The sequence below is a fragment of the Gastrolobium bilobum genome, unplaced genomic scaffold (genome assembly GCF_033153095.1).
Source record: "Gastrolobium bilobum isolate Gb01-03AN ecotype WA unplaced genomic scaffold, APGP_CSIRO_Gbil_v1 utg2182, whole genome shotgun sequence".
Taxonomy (NCBI): Eukaryota; Viridiplantae; Streptophyta; class Magnoliopsida; order Fabales; family Fabaceae; genus Gastrolobium; species Gastrolobium bilobum.
The window spans coordinates 111,658-135,432 of NW_026899651.1; the positions used below are offsets into that span (position 1 = coordinate 111,658).

The window sequence follows — 23,775 nt, forward strand, 5'->3', positions numbered from 1 at the left end:
TGTATTATTTTGGGTAAAAAAGAGAGAGAAAATGGGGGGGAAAAGATTTATATATATATATATATATATATATATTAAAAAAAGTGATAAATATAAGAGATACATGTATTGACTTGGATGTAAGTATAACATTATTAATATAATAATGATACTCCAAAGGCAAGGAAGTCCCAAGTTTATATCGCTTGACTCGAAGAGAAGACCAAGAAATATATATTCATTGGAACAGGAAGGCTGCGGTCACCTATGGTGGCAAAAAGTATGACATGGAAATCCTTCTTTTTGTTTGGCCCATGTGACTTTACAAAAAATGTACGAAACTTCAAAGATGGCACCAATCACTATTTTTTTTGTTTTGTCCATTTTAATTAGTCAATTATTTTCAAGAGTCAAATACTAGGTCTTCTCTCTCTAGTCTCTATATTAACATAAAAAGGAGAGGCTTTGTTTGAAGACCCAGAACGAATAAAGCGATCAGGAAGAAAGGCTTGCGGAGAAAAGCGAAAGAAAAAAATATCTTTCCATATATGGAGTTCGCTTCGGGGAGATCTGTTCTTGGAGGTGGTGGACTCAAGGAAGAGAAGAGAAGTGATGAGCATAGTATTGGTGATGATGAAGGTCGTCATAAACAAGAGAATATTGTCGAGGTGAAGATTAATTCTATCATAACATCTATCTATTTAAGGGCCATCAGTTTTAACTTTTAAATAACAAAAACATCTTCTTATTTTTTTGTTTCTATAAATCTTAGTTCGTGTTGATTTATATTGGATTTTGGTATTCAAAAGGGAAAAGAAAATCAAACTTTTCTGATGGATTTTGTTTTTCTATATATATTTCTTTATATACAATTTTTATTGCGAAGATTTCGATTTTGTTTATGCAATATAGCTAAAAGTAATAAAATCATATAAATACGTGTTATATCCTTTTAGATTTGCATATATCAAAGACAATAATTACGTTATATCGTCGGATAATTCGATCATTTTTATGTGGATCATATACATCAGCTCCTTAATTAATCCCTTCTCTTTCTCCCCTTTCATCCACTGAGTGCATTATTTTCAAAGATTTAAACATATATAAAAAAATTTCTTCTATTCGTATCTTCCTTGAATTCTTTCCATGTACACAAGGCAATCTAGCTTCGCGTACAAGAAATTCAGTTAGTTAATTAGGGTATATTAATTAATAGGGACTTTGGGGTTTAATTTGCTTTTCTTCTTAAAACAGAATGTGATTTTCAATTTTGTCTTGTCATGACCCTGATGTTCATTAACAAATTGTTTATCCTAAAATCATAACCAGTAAACTTTCGTAATTTGTTTGATATAATCCATACTAAATACCTCCATAAATAAGTTAAAATCTCTAACCATAATAAAGTTTGCTACAACCTGACAAGTACATATATTAAAGTAGTATTGAATTAGTCAACTCCTGAAGATAAGATTTATATTCAAAAGAACCCGTCGGTTGAAAGTAATGAACATGTCCATTCATGCATGTAATATGCAATCTATTGAAGATACTACCATTTTATTTTTGGCATACATACTACAAAAGGGTTTCAATAATTATTAATCTACGCCTTCGATATGAGTTGAAGCATGCATGTGCCCCGAAAGGAAACTAATGATATCTAAAACATGTTAATTCACCCTGCACATGCAAGTGAAAACCAATAGATTCTCACTGGGCCAAAAAAATGGGGAAAGATTTCAATTTCTCATATATATTTCCTCATTGAATGCACTAGCTGTACAGTTCCATCATTGACTCTACTACCTGAATTCTCATTTTCCTTTTAGAAGTATTGTATTTTTTATATTTTATGTAGAAATATTATGAATGCAAGTGTGATCAGTTAATAAGTAATTAAGTCACAAGTCAATTAAGAATGGGCTAGTTAAGCAACATAAGTAAAATGACCAATAAATTTAATATTTTAAAATTTTAGGTTAAAATATAAAAATTTTTGGTAACAGATTATAATTACCAGTTTGAGATAAATCGAACTCTCTCTATCCCACGGGTTTGACTCTTTGAGCTATTGAGTTCAAAGGAAATAAGGAGAAATTGCATTTTGTATGTTCATATTAATTTGATGATTATTGTTGGTGCGATACAGGAGGCGCCCAAGGCTAATACCGAAAGATCCATGCTGGAGGCTGGACCAAGCACATCCTCAGCCAAAAAGGAAGAGGTTAAATTCATTATATACAATTAGTTTTTTTCTTTCTCATTGTCATTGTTTATGAGTCAAAAACTAAAACTCACATCATATATATCTATGGATGGTTGTAGGTGGATGATCAGCTTGAGACTACTAAAGCCGAAATGGGTGAAGTGAGAGAAGAAAATCAACGGTTAAAGATACGTTTGAACAAAATGATGAATGAATACCGGACACTAGAAATGCAATTTCATGATATAGTTAAGCAAGGAACAAAAAAGAGTGCTAAGAAAGGAAATGATAACCATCAAGAAATTATAGAGGAATCAGATCTTGTTTTCCTCAGTCTTGGAAGAGCTCCGAGTAATCCAAGAAATGATGAGAAAGTTATTAAAGTCTCTAAACCTTGGAAGGATGAAGAGTTTAATGAAAACTTGACTCTTGGACTAGACTTCAAATTTGAAACATCAAAATCAGGAAGCACAACTGAAGCTTTGCCAAATCCAAGCCCAGCCAATAGTTCTGAAGTACGAAAAGAAGAAGCTGGAGAAACTTGGTCACATACTAAGGCACTCAAGACTCTGAGAGATACAGAGGATGAAGTTTCTCAGCAAAATCCTTCAAAGAAAGCTAGAGTTTGCGTGAGAGCAAGATGTGACACCCCAACAGTAAATCTCTCTCCTCTCAGCTCATTCTTGTGGGCCTTTGTTTTCAACTTTGATACACATGCATGATACACACACATATGTAGAATATAGAAAGCTATTTAATTAATTCTCGCTTTGGTTTCTCAAAACAGATGAATGATGGATGCCAATGGAGGAAATATGGACAAAAGATTGCAAAGGGAAATCCTTGCCCTCGGGCTTACTATCGTTGCACAGTTGCACCATCATGCCCAGTAAGAAAACAGGTACCTATATGTAGCTATGTATCAAAGAAATATAAAAATTGTAAAGAATCAGTTTAACCCAAAATATTAAGGTGTTGGGTGAAAGTATTTTTAATGATTTATATTATTCTTTAACAAAAATAATTGACGGGCTTCGCTTGCCAGCTTGAACTGTCGGGTAAAAATGGTTGTTTTACACGATATCATAGCCTACTTATGAGTTTGATTTTCGTAACTTCTACTTTCTAGTAAAATTAATTATGGGAATTACTTTTCTTATGTTACATAAACATTTTGTATCTCCTACATTCACATTTTTCAAATGAGTCCCGCAAGATTTTTTTTCTCTCACTTCCAACTTTTCTCTCTCTCCTAACTTTTGTTTGAGCATGAGATAATTATATGAAGTATTACCCATTAATTATATGAACGAGTTTGCGTAATATTCATGCTTCTAGCTTACGAGCTATAGTTGTTGAGTAGAAATGATTGTTTTACATAAGCATTACATAGACATTTTGATTGAGTTTCAATTTGTTACATATTTGAGATTCTATTATATATATTATGTGTGAAATATTTCAGGTGCAAAGATGTGTTGAGGACATGTCAATTTTAATCACTACCTATGAAGGGACCCACAACCACCCTCTTTCTCTTTCAGCTACTGCAATGGCTTCCACAACTTCTGCAGCTGCTTCCATGCTATTATCTGGTTCATCAAGCTCTCACTCTGGCACAATGCCTTCAACAACCACAACCAACAATGCTGCTAATCTCTATGGCCTGAATTTCTATTTACCAGATGGTTCCAAATCAAAGCAGTTATTCCTGTCTAACCCTGCACTATCATCTTCACCTTCACATCCAACCATCACTCTTGACCTCACTTCAAACCCAAGCTCTTCCTCATCTCCCTTTGTTAGATTTACTTCAAACTACAACCAACCTAGATACCCTTCATCCACAAGCCTAAACTTCAGTGCTTCCTCAGAATCCTCCAATGCAATGTCTTGGAGCAATGGGTTCCTCAACTACGGTACTCGACCATATAACAATAATAGGAACATTCTTAGCAATGTAAACTTTGGAAGACAACCAATGGAAAATATCTACCAATCCTATATGCAAAAGAACAACAACTCAATCCCTCCTCAAAGTGCTCAAAATGCTCAACCAGATAATATATCTGCAGCAACGAAAGCAATCACAGAAGACCCTACTTTTCAATCAGCTTTGGCAGCAGCACTTACTTCATTTATTGGAGCAGGAACTGATATTGGAAGCATCCAAGGAAATCAAGGTGTTGGAGAAAACTTGGGTCAGAAAATGAAATGGGCAGAGCTGTTTTCAGCGTCTAATACTTTGCCTTCAACTTCGAAAGTCAATGGTTGTGCATCGAGCTTCTTGAACAAAACATCCACGAATACACAAACGGGAAGTTTAACATTGCTACCACCGTCTTTGCCATTTTCTTCTCCCTCCAAAAGTGCATCTGCATCTCCTGGTGATAATAGCGATAACACCAAATAATCGGTTGTATTTGTCTTTTTAGATTGCATTGATGTAATTGAGAGAGATGCTGAGAAAATTTTAGCATATAGTCATATTTGAACATTGTTGAACATATATGTTTTCCCTTTGATTTAGTGATGAAATATTGATAGGAGTGGTACATATCGAAATATCTTACACGCGGTTTGATTTTCTCGTGTTAATTGAGAATTCAATTCTCATGTGTTAGAAAAAATTATATGTAGGACCCATGTCAGCACGGAAATTGAAGGGTGTGTAGAAAAATTTGAATTCACATGTTAAATAAAAATTATAAAACCCATCTTATATATATATATATGAAAAATGTTTCTGCAGTTAATGCAGATAAATTATCTGCATTTATTCTCAAAACGACGTCGTTTTGGTATTGAAATCTTAAAAAATTATAAATATAAAAACTATTATAATCCTGAAATAAATTAAAATTACAAAAACACCATGATTTCCATTCCAAAACGACGTCGTATTGACTTACTGCAGATAAGTTATCTGCAGTAACTGCAGAAAAAGCGAACCCTATATATATATATATATATATATATATATATATATATATATATATTTTTCAGGATTATAATTTTAATTTATTTCAGGATTATAATAGTCTTTATATTTATAATTTTTTAAGATTTCAATACCAAAACGACGTCATTTTGAGAATAAATGCAGATAACTTATCTGCATTAATTGCAGAAATATTTTTCCCATATATATATACACATGGAATCTCGAGTACTACGGAAATCAAATTATCCTTAATATTCTTATAATAATATTATGGGTAGTAGTATTATACAATAGAGAAAAAATAGTCAAAATTAATCTTGATTGTTGAATTTAAGGTGATCGTTGATTAAGATAAAGTGATGAGAAGCACTCATTAATCTAAGATTCTATTTCTATAGTAAGTATATTAATTTTTTGTCAAAAATTCGGACTACTGATTTTATTTTTAAATTTTAAAGAAGAAAAATATTTTTTTTTAAATTAAAAATCATGGGTTATAATCACATTTAATTGATGATATATCTAACAAATAATGTCAAAGTGACTTAGTGCATTGAAACAATTGATGCATGCACGGGTGTTCGCTGTTTGGATTGGATTGGTTTCGAAAGTAAAATTCATCTGATCCAATCCCTTCAGCTTGATCATGTAATTATCAATTCGGTTTGTATTTTTTTTAAATCCGATCTGATCCAATCCAATTTTTTTCGGTTTGGATTGGATCAGTTTTCTGTTTTTTGAAAATTCTAAGATTTGTTTCATGACTATTGTGCAAATAACATCTTTTGTATATATTGGTTTTGTAAAAAAAAATTAAATATAAAAACATCAGTAAACAATAATATAGTTTGTTGTTTTTTTAGGTAATGAGATATGAAGCTCTACACAGATAAAATTTTGTTGATGCATGAGATATGACTAGATTATTTCTTGGGTTTAGTTGATGGGTAATGAGTCTTGGGTTTAGAATTTTTTGGACTATAATTGAGGAAAGGCCCAAGCAGGTAGAGGTGAATTAATATATTGAATCGGTTTGGATTGTATTGGTTTTCATCAACCAATCCGAAAACCGATCCAATCCGATTAAAATGTACGTTTTTTTTTTTCGGTTTTCGCTTTTTCAAGTCGGTCATCGCGGTTTGAGTCTGTTGATGAACACCCCTAGCTCTCACAAGAAAATAACTCATTAAATATATGCGATATTATTGACCTTTTTTCATGCAACTGTCAAATTTAATTTTGAAATACAACAATTTAATACAAATTTGTAGTTCAGTGAACGTAGATATGACCGGGAATGTTTTCTAGATGGTGGATAGGTAGATGTAAATGTGAAGTTCAACCAGTGCCACATATATCATTTTGTAAAGAACCAATTCAACTCAAAAATTTAAACTATTTGATAAAATTATATTAATAATTTTATATATCTCTAATATAATTTTTCTGTAGTTCCTTTAGAACCAAATTAAACGAGGCAACCATGGCCTAGTGGACCAAACTAATATATATGCACATACATGTAGAGCAAATACGTACATATATGATATATCGGTCTTGTTGTACACAAATTAACGTGGCATTTTCACTGTCTTTCTACCGTTGGGTCATATGTCTATAGTAATGACTAATTCTAAATTATATTATTAATAATGTGTTACTCTGACTAAAGAATTGGGGATGTAGCTCAAATGGTAGAGCGCCCGCTTTGCATGCGGGAGGTACAGGGTTCGATCCCCTGCATCTCCAATTTTTTAAATTTTATTGCTAATTTTGAACTTTCACACATTTGCTACTTTGTGTTTGTGGCCTGGTTCGAGCTTTCCTTTCTTTTCTGCATATGTGGACCTTAAATTTATAAAACATAAGTGAGCATTGAGTGATACTATTTTTAGTATGTTAGTTCACATAAGTTATGTGAATCAAATTTATACAAAAGAAATTGTTACTTATGAAATCTCGTTACACCTTCTTTCTTTATTAATAATTCTGACTTTATATCATTCTACATTTTTATTTGTTAAGAAATTGGAAAAAAAAACTCTTTTCTGAGAATTTCGAAGCAACGTAAGACTAAATTATCAGATATAGATGACTAAATAAAATATTTTATATTTTAAAAACACATAAAACATAAGTTAGTTATCATCAAGGATGCTCAATGTTAAACCAGGCCACATTTGTGACTTGGTTCAATGCTTTCCTTTCCTTTGTACATATCTCTTCTTTGTGATTCTTTGTAATAAGTTATGTGGATCTTAAATTTATAAAATATAAGTGAGCACTAAGTGATACTATTTTTAATATATTAGTTCACGTAATTTTTGTGAATCAAATCTATACAAAAGAAATTGTTACTTACGAAATCTCGTTACACCTTCTTTCTTTATTAATAATTCTGACTTTATATCATTTTGTATTTTTATCACGGACTGTTTTTTAAGAAATTTGAACCACACTTTAAGTTAGCATGGTCCCATTTGATATTATATAATATTTTGAAATGTATAATTTTTAAAATTAAGAATGAATTTTAATGTTTTAAATTATTTATATATTATGCATATTATAATATTATTCTGATATTAATATAATTTTCAAAAATATTTATTCTTTCTTGTAAAATTATTTCAATTAAACATGTATCATGTGTAAATTTTGGCGCAATCTCAACTAGTTAAGTCATAATAATACGGGAGCAAATAAAAGAAATTACCTGATCGAAATATTAGACCATATCAAACTCTATATACGAGTAAAAGTTTAATTTAATAATAGCAGTTTTTATTAGAATTATAAAATAAATATTATAAAAACTTAAAAAATAGTTATAAATTGTTAAAAAATAATAATAAATAGGGTCTAAAATCTATATAGAAAAAAAAACAGCAGACCAAATTTCTTTTACAACGTATGGCTTAAATTTTAAGTTGAGAGAAACCGGATTTAAACATAACATTGGTTTAAGAATTATTTTTTTAAAAGTATTTTTTGTAAAAAAAAACTTTAAAAAAGTATTACCATGACATGACTAATAAAAAAAAATTCGCATCATAAATACTTAAACAAAATCAAATGACATCTTAAAAAAATCAAATCAAATCAAATAGTGTAATATCTTATAATAACAATACAACATTTACAGTCTTTTTAGTTAAATTCTCTTATTAAATTTTTGAGTATTGTACGAGTAGCTAGTTGCTGATTAACTAGCAATATATTATCGAGCGAACTCCAAGTAGCCCAAAAATACGAGGAACCCAATTTATTTATTTATTTTAATATAACGGGAGCACTCAGGCTCACCGGAGAATTGATTGTGGTCCGAGACTATTATTTTTTAGGTGGTTCTTTAATATAAACGGAAGGATAAAATTGGAAAAGAAGAAAAATAGCAGGGATAAAATGGGAAACAAAAATTAGTGTTATGAGAGGGAGCACCAAATCCCAGGTTCACACGTATGATTATTAGGGTCTGTTTGGAGCACCTGATAAAGAAGATAGGATAGGATAACTTATCATGTTCTACTTTTATCTCTTGTTTGGTGGGTCAATAGGATATAATTAGTTTATCCTATTGTCTCATTTTATCCAATTCAATACATAATTTCAGATTTCTTATCCTACGCGGGGAGCTGGGTTAGGATTTAATACGATAGGATAACAATATAGGATACCCAGGATATTCTCACTCTACCCAATATATCCTCACGTTACTCAATATATTTGTATTTATTGCATTATATTTTGTTTTTTGTTTTTCATTTTTTCTTCTACATAATCTTATCATATTGCTAATCGCGTGCTCATCAAACTGATATGGTATAGGCTAATCAACTCCATATCATATTTTATTCTTATCAACCCTATATCATCATATCCTACATTTCTCCTATCTTGTCCACCAAACGAGCCCTTAAAGTCTGGTAATTAGAAATATAATGGATACTTGTTTTAATAGAAAAAGTTAATCTCATGTAATAAGAGAGAAATTTTCTTATGTTATAGAGATATTATATATGAGACTCACCCACCTATAAAAGAATAATAATAAAAAATCGATATATGTACAAGAAAATATTTTCCATCAATATAAAAGTATATTTTTAAAAGAAAATATATACTGATTATTTAATTATAATTTTTAGTACAAGTTGATGAACGATGATTGTTGATTGACATAAGCCTATTAAAAAAAGAAAAAGAAAAAGAAAAAGCAAATAAATTAAAGTGAGGGTGGGGGGAGATGGTGATTAGACCTCAACCCCAATCCAATAACAGGACACTTCTAAATTCTAAGATGAATATGAAAAGAATAAACCAATAACTTTCATCTCCGCCGCACCCACAACCTTCCCTTCTTTGAATGATCTTGCTTTCCCCTTTCACAACCTCAATCGGACTCACACTCACACCTTCCGGGTGAGTCAATTTCTTCTTCTTCTTTTTCCCTCCTTTTTAAATTGAATTATTTTTTTAAAACAGAATAAAATAATTTTGTTCTCTTGTTTATTCGAGTTTACAATTTTTCTGTACTGGACGGTGGTGATGATTGGTGCAGAGGGTGGATCTACATCAAATCCCTTTTTCATTTTTTTTGTTCATTATGAATTCCTACTATTTGTTGATTTTGGGGTTTTGTGCTCTGTTGCCGATGAGGCTGCAAGCCTGCAATATGAGATTAGTGGGGGAATTAAATCGTTTTTTTTTTTTTTCTATTCTTGGCGTGAAATTATTGCCCTAGGAATTATGATTGTGGAAAATTTTCCGAGTAAAATTATGGAATGATAGGTTTACGATTAACGTTCAGGGTTTCAAAATGTGTTTCGAGTCTTACCTTCATTTTCGACGTCTATGGTCTATGTTGACAAAACATGAATTATGGTTCTCTACCAGTGGAATCAGAATTGGCCTATTGGATGTGTCTTTTATGCATATAGTGTGAACTAGGTTTTGTTTTGTTGGATTTTCATTTATTTATTTATTTTGTTAAATAGAAAATTGAAGTTTATATCGTTTTCTATTTGTGGCTGTGGATTTTTAGCAATGTCGACTCCTGCTAGGAAGAGGCTGATGAGAGATTTTAAGAGGCTGCAGCAAGATCCACCTGCTGGAATCAGTGGTGCTCCCCAGGATAACAACATAATGCTGTGGAATGCTGTCATATTTGGGTGAGTTGAATTGAAATTGGGTAAAGATGCATTGTTCACTTTCTTGTATAATATAGTCATCTCATTTTATATTATGTTATTTTATTTTTTATTTTTTCACTTTGTTTAAGTATGGATGGATAAGCAATTTCTGCTTTCTTGTCTGCTTTGGATTGCAGTCCAGATGATACTCCATGGGATGGAGGTGAGTCTGTCCTTTAACCACGGCTCCTATCTGAAAACGATTTTGACACACGTGTCGACTAGGTTATTTAGCCATCTTGTGTATTACATGCAATTTTAATGATTCTGATGTATTAGATGAGTTTGCTTTCTAGATGGTATTAGAATCATGTTGCAAAGAATGTTGTGGCCCTTTCATGGATGTCCTCAATAGGTGTCTAGGTTATCATACTTCTCTATGGTTTGATGGTATTTTATGGTTTTCTTTCTCTCTTTTGTTTTGGTTTCCAATCTTCATTCTAACTCTTGTCTATTGTCTTATTGATACTCTACTTAATGTGCCTATTAGAGATTATATTTACACTTTGAAGGAGAGATTTATATTCTCAATTCTTTTTTCCCCATGGAGCTGTGTTGTACTTTAGCTTGCAAAATTGGGTGATCATGGTGCTATAGTCTTTACATATTTGGATGTCATATTTTCTGTCTCGTGACATTGTCATGATATTAGATATATTTACATAATTACATGTCTACATATTTTGAGTTATTCAGGCACGTTTAAGTTGACTCTCCAATTTTCTGAGGATTATCCAAACAAGCCACCAACTGTACGGTTTGTGTCTAGAATGTTTCATCCAAACAGTAAGTTTTAGGTGGTAAATATTAACCTTTTTATCCATAAATTAGCTATCTAGCTATCAATGTAATTTTTCTACTCTGTGCAGTTTATGCGGATGGAAGTATTTGTTTGGATATATTACAAAATCAGTGGAGTCCTATATATGATGTAGCTGCTATACTCACTTCTATCCAGGTATCATTTTGTCAAGTATAGTCAACAATATCTACATTTCTTTTCATCTTTGTATATTTAGCAAAAGAAGAAAGCAAGCAGATATACTTACATGATTAACCCTACACTTGAGGTTTGGTTTTCTTTGCCTCTGGATGTGTGCAGGCCACTCTGCCCACACCAACACTTCTTTGCTCAATTTCATGCACAATCCAGTTGCATTGCTCATTAGTTACACCTTTTTGTCTATTGAAGAATTATCTACTTTAAGGCATTACCCGTCATTGTAACATGTCCCTTTCTGTTTGCTGACTCATGTCTTGATTCACTGTGATGTTAACTTGGTTTTTCCCTTTGTCTCCATTGCTTTTACCTTTTTTTTTGTCAAAGTTTGGAATATGCATTTCTGGACTTTAGTTTTTAAAAGACTATCATGGTCTTGTTCTCTTTGCCAAACCCAAAGCACTTTATTTTGTTTTACTAGAACCCAGTTTTTAATTATTCTTATATTCTTTGCGAGTCCTTTTATATCCCAGTTTAAAATCAGATATCATTGACTATCAGACGAGTGTGGTGTAATTCCAGCCTTTAAGCCTTAATATTCCTTAATGCCTTTTATAGGACAAGCTTGTTTTCTTAGCTTTCTTGTTGGTGGGGCTTGTAAGAATTTTTTTAGGTCCGACATGCAAAGGGACGCATTGCTGTTCTGATCTGATGTATTTTCACTGCTTTAGGAGACGTTCAGACCCTCCTGTTTTGTAGAATTCTCTTAATGGATTCTGATAAGATCCAGGTGTTTTGTTACATAGAAATTGGGATAAGCTCCAATTACAAAGATCAAAATCACTCAAAAATAAGAAAAAGAAAGACAGAATGCTGCAAAACTTAGAGGGTCTGCAAACCTGCCTGCCCATAGCCCCCAAAACTCACTCGGTGGCTAGATGAACTTCTCGCCTACCTATTCCTCCCCATTTATTTTTGCTTCTCACTGTTTCCCTCTTCTTCCCTCCCACCTTGCTGCTTAGGCAAGGTTGTTACAATCAAATTCCCTCTTCTTCCCCTTACTCATAATTCCCATGTGGTCTAGCATTGGAGTGTGTAACAGTATTTCCCCCTAAAAGATTCACCTTGTCATCGAGCTGAAGGTTAGCCAGTGAAAGACGTTCCACTAAGGTCCTTCTGCATGAATTGTAAGGACCAATTTACTTATGATGCATAATGTTAAAACCCAGGAGTAAGAATAAGGCTTGAAATGGAGACTGTGGAAGTTTTATTGAGGTCAATGATATCTAACTGATATCAGAGTCATGTAAAATGATATTACAGTATAGAGAGATGGGATTACAGTATAGAAATGGAAATGAAATTTGATAGTAGCAGGCTTTCGAGAGGCCTGGTCTCTCCCCTTTACAGCTTCTCACTCAGATCTAGTTTACCCCTCTCCTTTCTCTTCTCTATTCTTTTGCCCCTCCCCTCCTGAAGTTGTTACAGCTGCCTTAACTAATTTTCCCGCCCTGGGTTCAGTCACACTTTTGTATGTTGGCCCTTGCTTGGTGTGATGCTCCCTTGGACACCTGTCTAGAATAAACTCTAGTAACAGGTGGCTTCACACATAATTATTTCCACTGGGTCCCATTTCCCTTCTTGAACTTCCATTGTGGTCGCCAAAGCTGCAAACTACTCAGTCATATATGTAGCAGTTTTATATTCATGTAGCACAGGTTGGTAAACTCTTGATCCTCAAGGTAAGCAAGAGAAATATTCTTCAGAGCATGCTTGGCCATCTTAGAGTGATTGAACACATATTCTTCTGAGCTCCTATTATATTTCATTGTGCTGAGGAATAGGGGTGTAAATGCATAAAGTTAGGTTAGGCTTTGGCCTTAATGGCCTATGCCTATGTAAAACATTTAGAGCCTACTCCGTCCTATTAGCCTGTTAAAAGCTTGGTTTATAGGCCTGACTTGGCCTAGTGGAAAAAAATGAAAAGTCTAATATAGCCTATTAAGCCTACCAAGTTGCAAACCAAACTAAAATAAAAAAGATGAAATTTCTCATTCTTTAAACAGTGTTTCCAGCAAGAGTCCAAATTATAAAAATTCTAACAATTTTTTAGCAAGATCACAAATATCCTTAAATAATGTTTATAACAACACATGAAATAGTTATTTGTAGGAGCTTTTTCTTTGCTCTTGGCAGTCTTCACAATCTTTTAGTTAGCCTTCTTATTATCTTCCTCCTCCTTTGATTGATCATTTTCACTTTTTGTGCCACTCAAACATTATCTTCCTGAAAAATAAAATCAATCAAAAGAAAGAAAAATAATTTTTGGGGATGCCATAATCAAATCCAGAAGTAGTTTATCTTAAACGAAGTAATGACCAATCATACAAGATAAGTAGTTTAAGGGGAAGTAGCATCTGTTCCAATAAATAAAACTTCAAATGCACATAGGAAGTTATAGAAAAAATTTGTATAAGATATAACAAATAACAGCTTTTTTGCCCTAAGATGGTTATTTTCATTTCTATGTTATATAAATTTTATATTCCTAATACATGACTCCTATTATCAGTTGAGTTCTATTTCAAAAACTTTGAAATATATAGACACACGCTCACACATGCACGCACGCAGACACACATATATGATTTGGACTTTCTTTATTAATTTAAATTAATATTATATTTTGAAATTTAAATAAATATTTATAAATTACTAAAACAACATCAATCCCATTACTTTGAAAAGTAGTGTTACAAATCATGATTTCAGGAAATGTCTTTTGGTCAAAATGATTTTCTTAAATTAACTAAAAAAAAGTAACATGGCAGAACTCAGAGCCAGTAAGAAAAATTCAAGTGACTACAAGAACAACATTACCTTTGAATCCTCTTCGTTTAAATATGATGATGGGTTTGTTAATGTGTCACTGTTGTACAATCGCAATACTACTCCAATAAATCCAGGTATTGTTCGAACCTTAACAATATACTCTACTATGCTCCACAATTTGCGTACTTGGGAGTTTGTAGCGATGTTATTGTTCCGATGTTTAAAGCCCAGTAACTACTCAGTAGAGTCAGAGGCAATGCTTTTCAAACCTACAAGTTAAAGAAGATGAAATCCCATTATTTGATCATGAGTGGCGAGGAGGAAAAGTAAACATCTAAAACAAAAGGATACAATAAAATCAGAATAAACAAAATAATGCCACTTGGTGATGTAAAGCTACTGTTTTGCCCAAGCTGAAAAATGAATTTAGATGTGAAGCAGTGGAAGAAAGAGCAAAGACGGGTGAGACCGTGACTGCGTGAGAGTGTGAAGTGAAGCAAAAGAGAAAAGAAATTAGGGTTAGGAGAAGTGAACAATATATATCATAAAGGGGTACGATATTGTAACAACCAATTAGTGTTACTACCAATGTTACTACCAATCAATTTCACCGTTAGATTGATTATGTTGATCCAACGGTTATATTTATTTTCATCTTTGTATGGTTATGATTCCCCATATTTAGTATGAAAGCATTAAATATGAGAAATCATAATCATACAAAGGTGGAAATAAATATAAAGTATTAAATATGGGAAACCATAACCATACAAAGATGGAAATAAATATAACCATTTGATCAATATAATTGATCTAACGGTGAAATTGATTGGTAGTAACATTAATTGGTTGTTACAATATCCTTCCCCTATCATAAATATATTATTTTATTAAAAAATTTAATAGGTCAACCTGCAGGCTTTTAGGCTAGGCTTTTCAGAGTGGGTTTATGGCCTAATTTTTAAACGGTTTTTTCTAAAAGCATAAACATACTCTATTTTCTAAATAGATCAAGCTAGGCCAGACCTAAGATAGGTCAAGCTGTAGGTTCCTAATAGACCGCATAGTCCATTTACACCCCTAGTGAGGAACTCTGCTATCAAGTTCACTTGCAAGCTTCTTCCTGATGAATGTTCAAACAGCACGTACAGCATCAGGATCTGCAACTTCCATCATTTCTCCCTCACCAGGTGTAGTGATTGCCTTTTCCACAAATTCTTTGTCCAGACTTGAGTCGCCTAGTATACTTTTGAACCCTTCCTCAAACTTGGGATTCAGAACCAGCTGTTTGTCATGTTGCAAATCATCCACTAAGTTGAGCATAAGCTTTTGTGCTGAAATTTGATCAGCCTTCCAATTGTTTAATTCATCAGAATCATTAGCCAGTAGAAAAAACAGGTCACCATCACTTAGATTGCATTCAAGATGGATTGGTGTACTGTACCCACTCAACAAAGATGGAACCGGCATATCAAATATATCAGAGAACCATTCTTCTTTCTTGGTAACTTGAAGGATTATAGTGTAGACTGCTTTATCATTGCTCGAAAATCATCTTAAGTAGTCGAAGAGGAATATCATTGCCAGTTGAATCAAGCAAGCCTACTGCCACCAGAATGAACATGGGTTCCTTAATTGGTTGCCCTGGAGTTGGTGATATCTCTTGACTAATCTTTAAAGGAAAAGAAGAATTAACAACCTTGCAACTATAGGCAAGGTTGTTACGATCCAAATCCCTCTTTTGCCCCTTACTCATTCTTCCCACATGGTCAAGCAGAGGAATACCTAACAGATTCTTTTGCCAAAAAAGATCACTGAACCAAACTTGTAGGAGAAGCCTGTTATATTTGTTTTGCACGCACACACATATATATGTGTAGGGTGGGCTAGATGTGAGTATTGGAACACTCTGGAAACTGGGAATTGAACCTGGTATGAAGTGTATATGTGTATGTGTGTGTATTTGTTCTCATTTTTGTTTACAAGGGGGGAGGTCCTAAGACTTGGTGAGGGGATGTGAAGGATGCGCTAGATGTGGGTAGTGGAACTCAATGGAAACTGGGAATTGAACCTAGTATGAGGTGTGTTTGTGCGTGTTGATTCCCCTTTTTGTTTACAAAGGAGGCCCTAAGACTTGGTTAGGAGATGTGAAGGTTGTGCTAGATGTGAGTATTGGAACTCACTGGACACCTGGAATTAAACCTTGTATGAGGTGCTTCTTAGAAAATTGTGTGCTACTGGGCAACAAGGCCATCATTGGCACGTATATCAGTTTTTTACTTGTCTATTATTATTTTAAATCTAGCATATTAAATATCTTTAATATGATTAGCCATGCTTCTATGTTGCCCTGCACTGGGCATCATGGTGCCAGTATACCCTTGTTGCAAGAGTATGAGGCGCAGTGGCACACCATTTGCTACGGATGAGATAATCTAGAACATTACCTTTTGCCATTCTGATATGACCTGCAATATATCAGCTTCTAGGGTGATTGAAAGTAGAGAAGTTTTTTATGCATGATCGAATTGCTATCTTCCTGATTCTATCCCAATATTGTATTTGGAAGTTTCAGGGGAACACTTTTTTCCATATGTAAATAGAATACTCTCTTGTTAAAAAAAAATTATTTGATTTATCCGTGCTATGTAGTAGTCAGCATGTTATCATTATTTTCTGAATGGTAATTATTCCATCTTGGCAGTCATTGCTCTGTGACCCCAACCCAAATTCTCCTGCAAACTCAGAAGCAGCGCGAATGTTTAGCGAGAACAAGCGTGAGTACAATCGAAGAGTGAGGGAAATTGTGGAGCAGAGTTGGACAGCCGATTAAGCTCATCTTTATATGCATGTAGGCCTTTTAAGGCATGTGTTAGGTTGCGTTGCTACCTATAAGAATCATTGTGCAAACTTACAAAATTCCAAGTCTTATTCCTTGCTGTTTTGAATGTTCCGATCATCTTATCTTTAATTCATAGTAGTTTTTGGGTTGGCCATGTCAGTTCCTGTAATATAGAATTCTCTGTCAATTTGAATCAGATTGTTGTCAACACAGTTCAATTTCGTTTATATTGTATGGGTGGGTCATTTTATGATATGCTCTGACACAGTGCACTATGCTTGCTAGAATTTCCGTCTATGTTTGAATAACTTTTGCTTTCGAAGTCCTATACGTGCATGATTTATGAAGTAGTCTTTTGTTTTATATATATAGATTGTAATATACTTGGTAAACATGGCTATACTGACATTGTATCTAATATATTATATAAAGTAAGATTTATGCATGTTATGTGTCATCATTAATTATTTGATTATATTTAGTTATGTTTGGCATACAAAGGTTTGATTTCGTTTAATAATAGATGAATTAAAAAATATAAAATGTTCATATTTTAATTTGTCGTAATATTTTAAATTTTTTCACACTAAGTTATTTTATTATTTTTATCTTTTATATTTTGGTTCTGTTTAAATTTTTATATTTTAGAGTTTCATTTTTTAACTTTTTCAGTTTTTTAAGGTAAGCTATTTTTATACTATTTGAGTGGCTTTTCTTTTTTTAAATTTTTTTTCTGATATTTTGCATTTAGAGTTTGTTTACTGGTATTAATTTGTTGCTTTTACGTTTTCATCTTATTGAGATGTCACAAAACTCTTAAAAGATGAGAGAAGAAAAGGAGCTTTGTTAGGGCCCGTTGATTGAAATTTTAAAATAATTTTTCTTTTATTTCATTAATTAGTTCATTTCATCTAATAATTTTTGGTTTGACATAGAAAAGATTCATTGCATTTAATAACATATGGACTTAAATCAATTTTTTATGTTTTCAAATTACAAAGGATACGCACTATATAAGTTCTTTCTAGTATTTACCTAACATTAAATTATTGATTTTATATTTTATATTTTTCATTTTGATTTAATTTATTTTTGGTGTGTTAAGTTTTTGGTTCTTTATCTGATGTAAGTTTCTATTTTACTTTTTTCATTATGTTCTATAGCTTCCTTATTTTTTTCTTCAAAATTTTCATTGGTATTTTACGCTTAGAGTTTGCTTGATAACGTTATTTTGCTTCGATGCTTCTACAGTTTCAAAATAAAAAGAACGGTCAATCTAGAGCAAGTGAAGGTAATGGACACCATTATTTTTTATGCTTTTTTATTTATTTATTTTCTTTGCACAGGTGTTAACGCAATTATAGGAGGAGAAAGCATAGTTCAGATTTGGGAGAAAACCTTTGGTGTATCTGTTGTAGTTACTCCATACTAGTAGGGTAAATTTTTTGAGACTTAAAAGAAATTATAAAAAAAAAATATGGGTTAAAAAGAATTCTTTCTTTCTTTTTCTGTGACGCTTTGAGTTAATATCAGTGCGAGTTAATAAATGAATATACAAATCCAGTCTTCTGTGACGCATTGAACCTCACTTTTGTTTTAGGGGGAAAAAAATTCACTTCACAAGAAATCCAATTTTGATGCCTTACTCAAACACAACAACATAGATTGAGGTAAAGTAAAAACAAGACAACAATAAAGGGAAGATAAGTATAGAACACACTGCACGATTGGATTTGTGATGTGAATTAATTTGTCAATTTGTCACTCACCCATTTTATTTTTGTTTTTTTATTAATAGGGAGTAGTATTTGTTCTTTAAATGAACATAAATTTATGTTATTTAAGTAAGAAAAAGAAAATTATTTTAAGTGAGAAAAAAAAAATACATAATGAGAATATGAAGAAAAAATGGGTGGTTTTTTATAATTTAAATTTTAAATAAAAAATACTAATTTTAACTAAAATCACCATTATTTAAAAGAGACGTTTTTCCCTTAATAATATACATCCAATCCAATGATAATGTTTATGGAATATTCAATCCGAGCAACCCAAATGGACACTGACGACAATCGGGTGTGAAAACAGTCAATATCTTTTAATATGATCATTTTAACATACACATTCATCATATAAAAGATCAGAAAGCATTGAGATTCGCATAAATATCGGAGAGTAAATAATAAATACACGAAAGATACAGAATTATGTCAGAAATCTATAGTCTTCATAAATTAAAATCAACTATAAACCAACCATAATATTCAATACAGCTTGGTTTGATTAACAACTGTATATTAGGAAACAAGCACAAAACATTCTAAGTGATCAAACAAGAAGAAATGCAGCTTTCGACAGCAGACGGTAAGAAAACAATTTTAATCTGTACTACAGAGAAGCAAGCTCCACACTCATAGAACAAACACTATAGACAAACTTTGAAATTTGAGAGCAATAAAAATTCAGAAATGCAAGCTCAAAAGCCTTGTTTACACTTCTTCTGTCAAACTGATCTCATCAGTAGTATGAACGTCCTACGAGAGAGAGAAGCAATATATTAGCCATTCTCTTTATCTTCTTTTTCAACACAAATTGTAAAAAGTAAAAACTACACTTCATAGTAGTAAGCCACTTACCATATTTTCTTTGTTTCCCTGTACATTATCTTCAGCAAGTGTAGTAGGGTTGAGCGGAACTGTGAGAGCAAATAAATCATACCAAGGTGTTAGACTAAGTGAACTAAAATATATCAAAAGTAATTTACCAAAAATAAAAAATAAAATATGATAAAAGAGAGTTGTACTCTTGCCTTCTTTAACATTAGATTTCTTTCCCTTCTCCTTATTAGTTTCGTGCTTACTTGGCTTCTCTGATTTTTTAACTGACCTACGATTCCCACTGTCAAAGGCATGTCTTGAATTTGCGGAGCTCATTCTGAGATTTTCTCTCAACCTGGATGATCCAGGAGTATTCTTTTGACGAGTTTCCTTCTTGGTTGAGTCTGATGTAACAGGAGTAGTTGGAGTAGAATCAGTGTTTGAGCACTTTGGTTTTACTTTTCCAGCAGCCATGGTAGAAGAAGAAATGTAGCAGTGCACTTCGTCATCAGAGGATGGAGCTCCCAACTCTGGCATCTGTGAAATAGTTTCAGACAATTGCGACTGCTCTATGTTTTCTTCAATATTATAGCTTTCAAGCAGTTCTTTCACTTGTTCTCCAAGTTCAGCAAGTTGATGTCGTCGCACATAAGATTTTAGCTCATCTTGCATTTTCTGGAAAGGCTATGGTTGATATTTAAACAAAGAAACCATGAAAAAAAGAAAGAGGTTCAATGAATGGTAACTGCACAAATCCATAAAGAAAATATGGCTGGATAGTGGTTAAATAGATCCATCGGAACTAAAAACAGTTAACAAGGAGAGACAATTGAAACAGGCAGAAAATAATTGATGGATGTGTGTTTGTGCATTGCCTATTGATTTGTGGTGTTACCTCACATCCTGCCTCCAAAGCTAGTTTGAAGAATCCAAGTGAAACTGAGTGCTTGGCAGCAGATTCAGAGAGTTTGATCTGGTTTAACCAATATGAAGCTGAAGACAGGAGATTGAACTTCATTCGGCTGGATGTTCTGGAAATGTCAGAAGTGGGTGTTTGGGTTCTGCTTTGTGGCCCTTGGCCATTACCAGACCTCCTTGTTCTGGCCTCTGAGATTGGGGTAATGTTGCCAACAAGCTTTGTGCTTGGAGTGACAGATGCTTTGGTAGGAATGGAAAGCCTTCTTGGTGGTTTAGCACTGGTAGACTTGTCCTTGCCAGAGAAATCAAGAACACTCACACTTTTACTTACACTGGGAGTACTTCTCCCACTGAAAATGAAAATTAGAATTTTTAAACATATACTCTACTTCGATTTCACACACACAAAGAAAAACAAAAAGGGGCCACTTATTTCATGTTGTCTTAAGAGACAGGGCAAACAGCAAAGCAATTAAAAAGTGAGTCCAGGAAACGAGTACTGGTTAAGGAATTAAAAATTTATTACAAAAAAAAAAAAAAAAGGAATTAAAAATTAACAAGTATTTAACGAAAAAAACTCCTTAAACTGCCTTTAAAAAGTACTGTAATTAATGTTGGAAGTGGTGACTCCAAGATGTAAAATGTCCGATAACATTTTGGTCCCAATCAGAATGCTGAGACTTGAACTGTCAGAGGATACAAAGATTGCAACTTTACCGCAAAAAACAACGAATCTCGAGTTCTCAATATTCCTTATCAGTGCCGGGAATGCCATCCGTATAAAAACCCAAATTGGTAAGATCAAAATTAAATCTCTCTAAAATTATCGTACAAATCACGTTCCTCTAAATTACGAGAAACCGCATAGTTCTGGCAATTCTGAGAATTCAGATTCACATGATTCATTTGTTTAGACATGCGTAAATTCGAGAGTTGTATAATAGAAACAAAATGTAAGGAAGAAAGTACCTCTTAGATTCAGAAGAATTGGAGCGATCAGATGCATCTGGCTTGAGATCCTTGGATTTAGTGGAAGAACGGAGTGCATATCTCAGAAGCTTGGGTCTCGCAGAGTTCCCTGAAACAGAATCACCTAATTATATTGTCTTCATCGTATGTTACTATTACAACAACTTTGTAGACATGCTTAAATAAATAGATTCAATTGAGTGAGAGAGAGAGAGTACCAGAAACACCAGCAGAGGGCTGTTCCTTAATGGGTTCTTCTTCCATTGTCTGGTCTTGAATTGAAAGCAACACACTGATTTCTGAGATTGAGATGTTCTGTTACTATGTAACTGCTCTTCCTACGTTTTGAGTTTTAATAATAATCAAAAAAACAAGAAACGCGCTTGAGTTGTCTGCTTTCGACAAGTGTCCTAGGAAGCGGGAAAAGGCAAAACTCAAAATGTAATGATGCTACGACTACAACGGGAGATCGCTGACGTGGAAGCACTTCTTTTCAAAGGAAGAGTGGGTGGGGGGCGCTGCGCTGTCGTGTATTCGAATTTCAAATTTCAAAACACATGAGCTGTTATTTATTCGGTCTTTGTTCCGTTTAGACAAAAACTTCTTTACGGATTGTACCCAAAAAAAACCTTCTTTAATTTTTTTTTTTGAGAAATAAAAAGACAGAGAAAAACAAAAACAAAGCAAATAGTGCAAAAAAAAATCAACAAACACGGCCAGCAGGGAGGAGGGGTGTCTGTGGCTCCAATTGATCAATTGTAATTGAGGAGAACTCGAATCTTAGCAAGCAAAGCTTGCTCACGAGCAGCATTATCTCCCGGGGTAAGTAAGGCAAGAGCTTATTTTGAATCACTCTCCACTACCATATTCCTCCAACCAAGTTCCAATACATATTCGAGTGCCTTTATGAAGTGTTTGATAGAGGAGAAATTTTTTTTAGTCGCAAATCTCAATTTTTAAAAATAAGATTTTTATATTCAGTTTATGATAATATCTAAAAATTTAAAATTTAAAAAAATTCAATTTTTCGGGATTCTTGAAGAATCCTGCGTACCAAACGCTCTCTTAGAATAATCCAAAGTTATGCTTGTAGGGGATTACAAATGCCAATAAAGTGGGGAAAAAACCCTTACCATCACCATCACAATCTCTCACAAGACCACCACAACCAGCCAAATTAGCTCGCAGAGCTCCGTCCACATTCAGTTTCATCCAACCCAGAGGAGGCTTGCTCCACCCAAGTTGTAGAGCTCTGAAATCAGAAGGTAAATCAGGATTCGATCAAGGAAGGTAAGCTGTAGAAAATTCATTAACTAAACCCAGAATGTGGTTAATAGTTGGGTTCTGTCTTTGGAAGTTTAGGTCATTAATAGTATTATTTCTCTAAGTCCAGAGGCACCGGATTGTAATACAAAAATGATTTTTCCAAACAACACCAGAGGTCTTGTCCACGCACAGATTCTAAGAAAGCCAGATTGTAACACCCCGTTCTAGAACCGGTTTGTTAATATTGTTTTATGATATTAAGCGCAGTTACAATCACATTGGTTCAATTAAAAACTCGGATAAATTTTTCGTTTTCTTTGTAAAACTTACTTGCTTTTCCTTTTTAGCAACGCCGAGTTAAAATAACCAATTGTGTGACCATAACCTTATTACCTTGCGGAATAATCAAAACTAAATTTAACATCATATTATTATTTTGTTCAAGTTCAATACTAAACTCTCTTCGCTTTTTATTAAATTGGAATTTCTATACTTACTTTATAGTTCTCATCTCACACTGTTATAGATCTCTCAGTTAGCTTCACGTGGGTTCAAACCGCGCTCAAATCGGAGATCTGTAGCTCAAGTTATGACCATTTTAGTAAACTAGGTTGTTGTTGTTTCAGGATGCGCGCCCAAGCGCTAAAATGGGCGCTCGAGCACCCAACGGCGAAGAATTTTGTCATAGTCAGGTTTTTCAGCGCGCTTGGGCGTGAACCGGTGCGCTGGAGCGCCCAAATCCGCGCTTGAGCTCCCAAATCAGCGCTTCAGCGCCAAGAGGCAGGGAATTTCACTCATTTTCACATATATAGCACGCTTGAGCGCCCAACACCTGGGGCAGACTTGGTCTCCCCTGTTTTTGGTGAATTTCTTGGGGAAATTATGTTCCCTTTTCATTCTTCAAGGGTCATAACACCTAATAGACAATGAAAGGTCAACCATGGTCACACACCATGTGGCATCCACATTCCACAAACACTTTACCAATTTATCATGCAAATCAAAATGAAAAGAAAACATAACTACATATTCATCAATATGTTAAAGTCTCAATGACATATCCACATAACTCAATTACAACTCA

General features: G+C 33.4%; 3 protein-coding genes and 1 non-coding gene across 4 annotated transcripts; 3 read left to right on the top strand and 1 right to left on the bottom strand.

The window, feature by feature from the left end:
• The first annotated feature begins 527 nt into the window (after window positions 1-527).
• LOC133292259 (WRKY transcription factor 72A-like) lies at window positions 528-4,704 on the top strand. The gene is made up of 5 exons (XM_061490654.1): window positions 528-647; window positions 2,135-2,209; window positions 2,311-2,847; window positions 2,979-3,092; window positions 3,657-4,704. Exons 1-5 carry the CDS (start codon window positions 528-530, stop codon window positions 4,602-4,604), a joined length of 1,794 nt encoding a protein of 597 aa, XP_061346638.1. The 3' UTR covers window positions 4,605-4,704.
• A 2,107-nt stretch (window positions 4,705-6,811) lies between these two features.
• Window positions 6,812-6,884, top strand: TRNAA-UGC (transfer RNA alanine (anticodon UGC)). The gene has a single exon. It is a non-coding gene; the product is annotated as a tRNA-Ala (tRNA).
• A 2,492-nt stretch (window positions 6,885-9,376) lies between these two features.
• LOC133292232 (ubiquitin-conjugating enzyme E2 2) lies at window positions 9,377-17,210 on the top strand. The gene is made up of 6 exons (XM_061490622.1): window positions 9,377-9,557; window positions 10,180-10,306; window positions 10,465-10,490; window positions 11,024-11,113; window positions 11,197-11,285; window positions 16,804-17,210. The coding sequence occupies exons 2-6, from the start codon at window positions 10,182-10,184 to the stop codon at window positions 16,930-16,932; spliced, it is 459 nt and encodes a 152-aa protein (XP_061346606.1). The 5' UTR covers window positions 9,377-9,557; window positions 10,180-10,181; the 3' UTR covers window positions 16,933-17,210.
• Window positions 17,211-19,430: 2,220 nt separating this feature from the next.
• On the bottom strand, window positions 19,431-21,689 carry LOC133292253 (uncharacterized). Its single transcript, XM_061490649.1, has 6 exons — window positions 21,653-21,689; window positions 21,426-21,534; window positions 20,434-20,806; window positions 19,751-20,222; window positions 19,578-19,636; window positions 19,431-19,475 (listed from the first exon to the last, which is right to left on the bottom strand). The coding sequence occupies exons 1-6, from the start codon at window positions 21,687-21,689 to the stop codon at window positions 19,431-19,433; spliced, it is 1,095 nt and encodes a 364-aa protein (XP_061346633.1).
• Window positions 21,690-23,775: the final 2,086 nt, after the last annotated feature.

What these genes read in the sequence shown, in the direction of transcription:
- LOC133292259 (XM_061490654.1), top strand. Translation starts at nt 528, where the DNA reads ATGGAGTTCGCTTCGGGGAGATCTGTTCTTGGAGGTGGTGGACTCAAG. An exon ending in AACAAGAGAATATTGTCGAG is followed by an intron (nt 648 to 2,134) that starts GTGAAGATTAAT and finishes GGTGCGATACAG; the next exon opens with GAGGCGCCCAAGGCTAATAC. An exon ending in CAAGATGTGACACCCCAACA is followed by an intron (nt 2,848 to 2,978) that starts GTAAATCTCTCT and finishes TTCTCAAAACAG; the next exon opens with ATGAATGATGGATGCCAATG.
- LOC133292232 (XM_061490622.1), top strand. Translation starts at nt 10,182, where the DNA reads ATGTCGACTCCTGCTAGGAAGAGGCTGATGAGAGATTTTAAGAGGCTG. An exon ending in TGATACTCCATGGGATGGAG is followed by an intron (nt 10,491 to 11,023) that starts GTGAGTCTGTCC and finishes TGAGTTATTCAG; the next exon opens with GCACGTTTAAGTTGACTCTC. An exon ending in CTATACTCACTTCTATCCAG is followed by an intron (nt 11,286 to 16,803) that starts GTATCATTTTGT and finishes CCATCTTGGCAG; the next exon opens with TCATTGCTCTGTGACCCCAA.
- LOC133292253 (XM_061490649.1), bottom strand. Translation starts at nt 21,689, where the DNA reads ATGGAAGAAGAACCCATTAAGGAACAGCCCTCTGCTG. An exon ending in CTTTGGAGGCAGGATGTGAG is followed by an intron (nt 20,223 to 20,433) that starts GTAACACCACAA and finishes TATCAACCATAG; the next exon opens with CCTTTCCAGAAAATGCAAGA. An exon ending in GAAATCTAATGTTAAAGAAG is followed by an intron (nt 19,637 to 19,750) that starts GCAAGAGTACAA and finishes TTGCTCTCACAG; the next exon opens with TTCCGCTCAACCCTACTACA.